Raw genomic sequence first — 10,160 nt, forward strand, 5'->3', positions numbered from 1 at the left:
CAACATATGATATCATCATCAAGGGTTTTCTTGAAGGGAAACAGACTGAGACGGCATTACAATTTCTTCGCAAGATGCGTGGAAGCAAATTTGTACCAAGTGATTCTGTTAAATCATTGCTAATAGACACTCTCTCAAGTGATGAACTGAAAAAACTGGAGCTATTTTTTTGAGACCTATCAAGTATTAACATAATTCAAAAACCTGAAAAACTTGAACCGCATTTGTGCTGCTTGATATATTTAATTATAGATCTTTATTTCTTTCAAGTTCTTAATAATCCTTCGTTGCCTTAGCGTATCTTTATGTAAAAGCAACATAATACGAAATTCTGTTGTCTAAGTTTTAAAGTTCTTGTTGAAAATTCTCAGTTGGTAGTGTAAATTTCCAGGCTTCTGTGGTGTTATGGATGTTGCTGTCGCTATGACAGAATTGAAATCTTTTTCACATGACAGAATTGAAATCTTTTTCAAAAGAAAATCAGTATGTGTCGAAGCACAAGGAAATGAGAGGATCAAACAACACACCAAATCCAAGGATTAGTAACTAGATTTAGCAACAGTTTTGCTCCTGTTGCGAATTTTCAGTTGCGATTTTCAGGTGCAAAATTTTTAGCGACTCTTATATTGCGACTCTTCCCTTAACTACTATCTTCTATATTTAGCATTCTCCTAGTTGTTTCCTTTTAAGTAAGGTTTCTTTATTTAGCTAGAACTCTGCACTATATAAACTATGCCGCAGAGCTAAGTTATTCATTCAAATCAATCTATAATTATTTAAGCTTTGGTTAATTCGGTGGCTAATGCCCAATTCAAAGAATTTTTATCGTTCTTTTTTATCGTTTGGGTACATAACCCTAACACAATCAAGTTAATATTTTGATGATCATATGTAACTTAAAGTATGATTTTCAGACACCTTAAGGATTGATTTAGCGTCTTCTAGAAATATCGAATTGTAGTTGATAAAAATGGGTTCCTAAAATGGTATAGTTTGTTGAATTTGGATTAGTATTAATTGAGTTATGGCCTTTTTTGTGTTTTCCTCCGAATCTGAAAAATTAGAAAAACTTGTGTCTGTCAACTTTTTGTGAATTGATTTTAGGCGTCATAGAACGAGAATTGGATATAGACTATTAATACGTAATTGTAGTTTATTTTCTTATCTTCGGAATGATTTGAGGGTTAGAAATGAAGGAATTATGATCTTTTTGGTGTAAGATATTAAATCTGAAAAATTCGGGTTCTCGAGGAAGAAGATGAAGTGGGTTGGACCGAGTTGACTCAGCCTGTTGAACCGGGTTGACTCAGCGAGTAACAAGAGTCACCTTAGCATATTTTTGTGTCATACAGAGTCAGATGGATCAGGTTAGCGGTACGGTCGACTAGGTTTAGGGCCAGAAATCATATTCTGAGTTTTTGGACTATTTATGATCCGAATTAGCTTTGGGTTCCATTTATAAAGTTGTAGAATTTTTTGATGGCTTTCCGATGATATCTAATTTTACCTCATTTGGATAAGTAGATATTGTTTAATTCCAAAAACACTAAATGTCATGTGTAGAACCATTGATAAAAGAAGAACCATTTGTTATTTCACTTAGCATATAACTGAAGACTTGTATGAAATTATGTTGTGAACTTTATGTGAACCTATTGGATAAATTCTTAGAGTGCTTATGTGATTAAAAATTAGTCAATATTAACAACTATCGATTCCAAAGGATGAACTAATGGATTGAGGAATACAAGGTAGGCGTGTCATCAAAACAGGTGGGAACTCTTGTAACCTTCTTGTAATTATAAGCTTTCTTTTTCAACTGATGTTCTTTTACTTCTTGTGAGCATATTTGTGTGAAATTGGATGAGTATGTTGTGTAATATGCGTTGTTGGATTCTCCAAATGTTATATCTACATTTATGCTGATCAGGAATTGGTTTAGACTCCAATATTATTGTTATAGGGGATCGCGCTCTTAATAGTACCTTTTACGTTTCTTGTGATTCGTTTGCATATTATGCATGATTGTAAACCTACAAGACTTATGACGGTAGTTATTGAAACACCGCCTAGGAAACCGTGTGGATGGCAGCTGTTATTTGAGTCTGGAGTTGTTCTGCTGCCATTTTCTCTCGTTAGAAGGGTGAAGTCTGAATGACACATTTTTGGTATGTTCTAATATCACTTTTGTAGATCATCTGGTGGTGGTCTTTCAGGAGTATTGTTACTTTAGTCGCAATATCTGAGGAAGTGGAATTAGAATGACCTTTCTTTCATGAATGTTATATTTCTATGTTTGTTGATTGTTGGGTGATTAATTTGATTTGGGTTTGCATGATTTCCCCGCGATGAGTGTTTGTGGTCACCCCATGAATCCTTGCTAAGTCTTATCTAGCACGGGAAGTGTAAATATTATCTACTAGCACAGTAATGCAAATTATTACTTTTATTTTATATGGTAAATTTATGTCTTTAATAGCACAAATGAGGCAATATTATAAACCGAGGTCTCTGGGGAAATTACTCTTACGCATGTTATGCACGTTGAATGTTTAGTTACTGTTATTTAAATCGGGAGCGTGTTAGTGATGATTTGAAAGTTACTTGTTTCTATTAGGCACCCCTTTAGGATGATCTGCTCACTCGTTCCCGCTTCAGCTCCAGTAATCAGAAAAAATGGTATAGTTAAGATATCCGTTTTTCATAGGGTAAAGTTTTAGCGAACTGAAGATGTTTATTTATCTTTTATATATGTACTCTTCGTAAACTCAGGAAAATGTGCTATCCATCATAATGTTCACTTGTGGTGGATATCTTCTCAAATCTATACCATACTCAGTAATGCAAGGACCAGCATGGTCTCTTACTTTCCTACGTTTTGTTTTGTCTGGCTATCAAAAAATAAAAAATAAATAAAAAATAAAAAATAAAATAAAACACTGCCACAAATAAAATGGATAATTCACCTGGATGTATGTTGTATCTATGAATTCAGAACCTATTACCACCAAAATGGCAAATAAAACGCAATTAACACTTGCTTTTCTAGCATTTGAATCGTGATAGGATGCACACCTCCACCGAGGAACTTCCGCACCGAGACCACCTAACGAAGAATCAGTTTACCAGCGCCACTAACAAAGGGTCTTTACTTTCTTTTCTTACCTTGTTTAGCAAGGCCCAAGGGGACTTTCTTTTTTTTTTTTTTCAAAAAAGAAAAGGGAATCAACTCCAACTTCTCACCTGTCAGGTGGTTCAGCTGGAAGTAGAATCATAGTTGTTGCTTGGTTACCTGAAAATGCTCCTTCTGGTGGATCTATTACAGTTCTTGCTTAATTCGGAACTGTTAGAGATGTTGTATTTAGTCATTAGGTTTCTGGTTCTATCTAAAGGCACTGGATCCCTTCGGACCCGGAAAAGGTGTGACTCTCGTTTTCGATCTTCATTTGAATCACAATCGTGGGATTTCTGAGGAACGTGCTTCATTTCTTAAGCCGATCCATTCAAGAAAGATTGAGGATCTGTTAGTGACCTATCATGGCACAGCGGTCTACGAGGGAATTTGGTATTAACATTGGACATGAAATCTATTTTGCAGATGTTAACAATTCCTTGGACGCAACAATTCTTTTTTTTTTTTTGATGTCAATGAAACATTTTTATTAATTGGAAATCAAGGTTACATTGAGTTGAAGAACAAATTCAAGAAACAACAAAGAAACATATTGTAATCGATTGACGCCGATAATTCCGACAAGAAAAAAAAGAAGGAATACCGGAGATTATTAAATACAAATATGAGAGAGCCAATTGAATCCGAGAAGTAATAGTTTTTCCGGAATATAATCCAACCATTGATTGTTTGTCTTCATGAGAGATGGAGTTTTCGATGACCGGAAATCTTCGCCGGCGAGCTTCAAAGCCAACATATGTAAACAAAAACACCCGTTAAAGGCAACAAGAATATCACCATAAAAGTGAAGATAAAAAGTACCGTAAAAGTGCAGAGTTCTATTAGGATCTATACGGATCCAGCAAATCTGAGCAGTTTGATGGTCGCCGGATTCGCCGGAAGAAAGAGAGAGTTTCGTTGGACGCAACATTTTTGCCTGGCATGACTTACGAGATTTCATTTTCTTTCTTTTCTTTGAAGCATGTGACCTAGCGGATGTATTAAAGCTATTCACCTTTCTTTCTTCCTTTCCGTATGTATAATTGACCAAAATAGTTGTACGACTACGCCGTGAGTCACACACACTAGGGTGCTAAGATGCGATCATCCTATCACTGTTGCGCTTTTTTCTTAATCATAGTATTAAATTTTTCTTAATAATAATAAGCTAATAATCACTGTCATAATTGATTTCTAAATGGAGTATATAAAAATGAAGAGATTTGTAAGTGACGTGCTAAATCGGCTTAAAAACAATTTAGAGTCAAAATGATTGAGACCCCACATACACATATTTTGCTGGACCATGACCCCCCTAGGCCCCTACAACTATATAGACGGTCCTGATTGATTATAAAAATTGATCAAATCATGCACGTAGTTAGAGACATGATTTGATTTATATGGCGGTATGACCATTCCTTCACAAATCCCCATTCTTTCGTCTTCCTTTAAAAAAATCTCGTTCCCTCCTCCCGCTGAATCTCATCCTGTCTCAGGGTGAAAATCAGATCCCGGCACGTCTGGTTCGCCTGAAAATTGCTGCAATTGTTGTTGATGCTCACGCGTCTCTGTAACTCATCTCTCGGCTTCTCAAAGGTCAGCTCTCTATCTCTATATCCCTGTCTAATAGATTGAATTTTGATTCGAATTTGTGGATTTCTTTGCCATTTTTTGTTGAAATTTCTGATAATGTCCGAGGAATTTGGGAAGTATGTAGATTATTAGGCTAATAGTTGTTGCTCTGATTGGAATTGCCTTGTCTACCTCCGAATTGCCGTCAACATTCAAGTTTATTGTTGGAGTGAGTGATGAAGATAGAGAGGTCAAAACAATGTTAGATTAGATTAAGAATTTTCTATAATAAATTTGATAATCAATTCACTGTAGCTAGCTAGCGTCTTTCATTTACTTTGAATGACAGTTGAACACTTGATCTGGAATTACCTCCTCACTTACTTTATGGGAAAATTGGGAAAATGCCCCATATTACTTTATCTAATTGGCAATTACATTCAAGATTTTTCTTTATGCACATTCCAGTTGTCTAAGTTGTTTGACGCGTTTACTCGAGATCTTACATTTCTAATTTTCTCCATGTTGTCGAAGATCAATGCTTCTTTGTGTTTGGAATGTGAGTCGGAACTCTCAATGAATAGTTGATAGCTTAACAACAACTTTAATTAGCTAATATCCTTGCACATTCATACATTCAAGTTTATTTGGGTGTGACGTGAGAATAGATCCAAAGAATGATAGATATAATTTGGTTCGAAAACAATGATAGATAATTCAAGTTTACTTTGCTATGACTAGTGTAATGTGTTCCATTCCCTATGAATGACAGCTACATAGTTAATTTGGTTTACGCGGTGCAAATTGAGTTGTTGTCTAAGTTCTTTGAAGCGTGCATCTTAGGATTTTCCAATTACTTCATGAAGACTATAATTGGATTATTTCACTTGTTTGAGAATAATCTTCTTTTCCTGTGTTTTCAATTAGGCCGAAGATCGTTGCTTTTTCATGTTTGGAATGTGAGTTGGAACTGTGAAGGATGGGCTCAACCTATAGACGTATAGTTGAGAGCTTAACAGGAACTTTAAGGCATGAAAAATGTGAAAGCTACTTCCTGTTTTCTAAGGAAACATCCCTTGGGGATGGGTTTCGAGCTTTCTTATATCTTCTTGGTGTGGCCTATTGCTTCATAGGGTTATCAGCCATAACTGCTCGTTTTTTCCGGTCTATGGAGAATGTAGTTAAGCAAACAAGGGAGGTAGTGTACATAGATCCTATCACTAATGCTGAAACCATTAGGCATGAAAAGGTGTGGAATTATACCATTGCGGACATTACGTTACTGGCATTTGGGACAAGCTTTCCTCAGATCTCTTTAGCTACTATAGATGCCATCCGCAACCTTGGTCAGATATATGCTGGAGGTTGGTATCTCTTTAATGTAGTGATCTATTTTTGTGATTAGCAGCTGCAACTGTCCTCTCAACGTGAAATGAACATGAGTTTGATTTTTAGCACATTTTGTTTGGTAGGTTTGGGTCCTGGAACACTTGTTGGTTCTGCTGCATTCGACTTGTTCCCCATACATGCTGTTTGCGTAATTGTTCCTAAAGCAGGAGAATTGAAGAAGATATCAGATATAGGTGTTTGGCTTGTAGAGCTGTTTTGGTCATTCTGGGCTTATATCTGGCTTTACATCATCTTAGAGGTATTTTCTGATTTATCCACCCACTTGGGTTTTCTTTGAATTTTGGTTTCGTATGAAAAACAAAACCAATAAACCATGTAGTGGTATCTGTTGAATCTCCAGTGATAAAGAGAATTAGCTTCCTATCTAAAAGCCCTAACCTGTAAATATGTTGTAGGTATGGACACCAAATGTGGTTACACTGTGGGAGGCCTTACTAACCGTGCTGCAGTTTGGATTGCTGCTAGTGCATGCATATGTTCAAGACAAGCGTTATCCATATGTGTCTCTTCCACTGTAGGCTTCCTGAACTAAGTTGATAATTTCGGACAATATCTGTTTTCTGGCCGAATTACTGATTCTCTGTAATGAAACAAGCAATGATGGATTTGTTCATGATGTTTTGTTGGTATCTCAGAGCTAGAGCCGATAGACCGGAAGATTGGGTGCCAGAAGAAGCAAATGCATCTAAAGATTGTAAACAGGATGACGATAACACTGGTTACATGGAGTACTCTGAAATACTTGGTGTGGAGGAGAACAGGAACATTGTTGATATCTTCTCTATCCATTCAAATAATTCCACAGGTAACTTAAGAAATTAGAAGACATAATCTCCAATTTCATGAGGTTGATTTTTTCCATAAGAAAAGAAAGAAAGAGAAATCATGCTGTGAAGTTTAGTTATTATTTAACTCGGCGAATTGCATGTTCATTAAGCTGTGTGAGTTCTAGTACCAGTTAGTAACAATGTAAACTATGCAGGTGTAGAGTATCAAAACGTGTCCACCGATGATATAGGTGAATCATCCTGTGGAAATTCTGGGAAGAAGTCCATTGTTGAAGATCCTCATCTGCTGTCACTTTGGGGACAACAATTTCTTGATGCTCTCACGGTATGTCATCTACTTCTGGTGAATATATTCTCCCAGATGCTTATTTTACGGTTGTGTGCCTGAAAATTGAGAAGTTATTAGTGTATGTGAATTGTGAAAGCTATATACTCTGTTGTATGTTGTTTGTTACTATTTCAAAAGTAGCCATAAAACCTGATAACTCACATACAAGCTCAAAAGGTTTCTATGTTTTCTCTGATTATTCTCTCTTCCTACGTATACAGCTGGAGAGCACAGAGTCAAGAAAATTGGACAGTATCTATTTAAGACTCGCAAGAATTTCCTGGCAATTACTCCTTTTACCATGGAGACTCTTGTTCGCTTTTGTGCCTCCTTGCAGTATTTTTCATGGATGGATTGCCTTCATCTGTTCTCTGTGTTTCATTAGCGGAATAGCTTATATTGTCACAGTGTTCTCAGATCTGATAAGCTGTGTGACAGGTTTGCTCTCCTTACAATATACTCCCTCCGTCTCTACAAAAGAGATACCATCACTTCTTTATTTCAGCCTATTTTTTGGCTAAAATGAAAAAGTAATGGTATCCCTTTTGCAGAAACGGAGGTAGTACGAGATTGTACTGTTCTTCAAGTGTAGCATAAATTCAGCGGTCTGACTTAATATTTACCATCTCAGGAATAAATCCATATGTCATAGCATTTACTGTATTGGCAAGTGGAACCTCATGGCCAGATCTAGTTGCTAGTAAGATTGCTGCAGAACGCCAAACCACTGCAGATTCTGCTATAGCAAACATCACTTGCAGGTGCAATTGCGAATTAAATTTTCTTTGTTGACTGGAAGCATTATCTGAAGAATCCCATTTAAAAACTGAGTCTTTGTTCTTTGTTTTGCAGCAACTCGGTGAATATTTACGTTGGTATTGGAATTCCTTGGCTGATTGACACGACATACAACTTTATTGCATACAGGGAGCCATTGAGGATCCAAAATGCCGAAGGTTTAAGCTTCTCATTGCTCATTTTCTTTTTGACTTCCATCTGTTGTATCGGAGTACTTGTGATCAGACGCCTAACTTTAGGAGCTGAGCTGGGAGGACCAAGGTTTTGGGCTTGGTTAACCAGTGCCTACTTCATGTTCCTTTGGTTTGTTTTTGTTGTTCTGTCCTCGCTAAAAGTTTCAGGCTTCTTTTGAATGTCAATCACCTTTATTCATTCTTTTTTCCATTCAATATATATAAATACATAAGTGAATCGAAACGCCATTTATATGGCTTATAATAGTAGTCTTAGTCTGAATTCCCATAGAGTTCTCCAAACCCACTTTTCATCCTTAGTGAGAAAATTCGTACTGTAATATTGATCTTTCTTAGAATCTTAATTCTTTACTTGATTCGATTTAAAACACCTTCCAATGCCTTTTCAGTAAGCTAACTTACTATGTTTGTAATCCACTCACTAAGAGATGGGTTTTACTCCCACCACCACCAACAGTAAGATACTTTGTTATGACTGGTTTCACATGGGAAGAACCCTGTTCATCATCCCTAGTTTCTACGGGTTATAAGGTTATTCGTGTACAGATTCTTGAAGGAGCAAGTACATTCAAAGTTGAAATATTTTCTTCTGATTGGGTGAATGGAGTGGCTATGATGTTATATGTCCTCCTGGTGCTAAACGGAGTTTCTCCTTTTCTGACAATCTTGTTACCCATATTGGTGTTTTCTACTGGATGCAGAAACTAAACAAGTCAATTCTAGCTTTCGACACGAATAAAAACAACAACCATAGAACTCGTGGCATCGAATGTAGGTTGATCAATTTGCCTGACCGAGAGATTGACAATGAGTACAGGCATTCAAGTAACTTTCTTAGGGAATCAAAAGGATTGATCTGTTGCGCTGTAGTCAAATACACAGAGAGAAGTTTGAGTGTTTGGGTACTCAAGGAAGACTGGTATTTGCTGCACAAGGATACTAAATTTTATGACATCATAGCACAAATGGAATCTTTGTTGATTGGAGTAGAAAGTAGGATGCATTCATTTAGAGATATTGAGGTTTTAGGCTTTAATCCGTTTGACAAAAATGTGGTTATACTCGGCTACAAGAAGTACATTTGGGCTTACAACATCAGAACCAAGGGATATGAACAACTCTCTCAACCTTCTTTCCTAGGCAGCAGTCTTTCAGGTTCTCACGTTGGTCTCTTAACATTTGTTTTAAAGCTAAGGCCGACAATATTTCTAATGACAACTGCAAGATGAAACTTAGCTTATATAAAGACAACTCTCTTTATTGATGTTTAGAAAATCTCTCAAAACTAAACACAAGCTCTAATCTTGCTCATATGATCAACCACAACTTTGGTGATCATATATATATAGAACTATGAATTCCTTTTCCTAGTCCTATTACCTTATTACATGTCTTTCCTTTTCTTAGAACTAGATGACTTCTAATTCCCTTAGGATTACATCAATTTCCTAATCTTGTCCTAACCAGCTTGTTAGTGACTTCTATGTTGAAGTTTAACCAACATTCTCCCCATTAAGCTTCAACCTTATCCGTGACATATCTTGTACTCCAATCAGTTGTCTCATTTCTTCAAACTTGATCCGAGCTAATGCCTTTGTCAATATGTCTGCTTTCTGCTCAGTTCCTGGTATGTGTTCTACGTTAATGACCTCCTTCTCGATGTATTCTCGTATGAAATGATACCTTTTGTGAATGTGTTTCGTCTTCCCATGAAATACTGGATTTTTAGTGAGTGCAATTGCAGACTTATTATCAATCTTGATGAGAACTTTTTCAGGTTCTCTTCCTTTGATTTCACCCAACAGTTCTTGAAGCCATATTGATTGTTTAGTTGTTTCTGTTGCAGCCATAAACTCAGCTTCACATGATGAGAGGGCTACAATGTCTTGCTTCTG

At 36.5% G+C, this 10,160-nt stretch overlaps 1 protein-coding gene across 1 annotated transcript; it reads left to right on the forward strand.

Annotated features, from left to right (window-relative positions):
* The first annotated feature begins 4,606 nt into the window (after positions 1-4,606).
* On the forward strand, positions 4,607-8,582 carry LOC113355163 (magnesium/proton exchanger-like). Its single transcript, XM_026597941.1, has 9 exons — positions 4,607-4,771; positions 5,675-6,111; positions 6,220-6,395; positions 6,553-6,671; positions 6,793-6,962; positions 7,140-7,270; positions 7,495-7,711; positions 7,905-8,034; positions 8,126-8,582. The coding sequence occupies exons 2-9, from the start codon at positions 5,727-5,729 to the stop codon at positions 8,421-8,423; spliced, it is 1,626 nt and encodes a 541-aa protein (XP_026453726.1). The 5' UTR covers positions 4,607-4,771; positions 5,675-5,726; the 3' UTR covers positions 8,424-8,582.
* Positions 8,583-10,160: the final 1,578 nt, after the last annotated feature.

Source organism: Papaver somniferum, chromosome 3 (assembly GCF_003573695.1).
Source record: "Papaver somniferum cultivar HN1 chromosome 3, ASM357369v1, whole genome shotgun sequence".
In the NCBI taxonomy this organism is placed as follows: domain Eukaryota; kingdom Viridiplantae; phylum Streptophyta; class Magnoliopsida; order Ranunculales; family Papaveraceae; genus Papaver; species Papaver somniferum.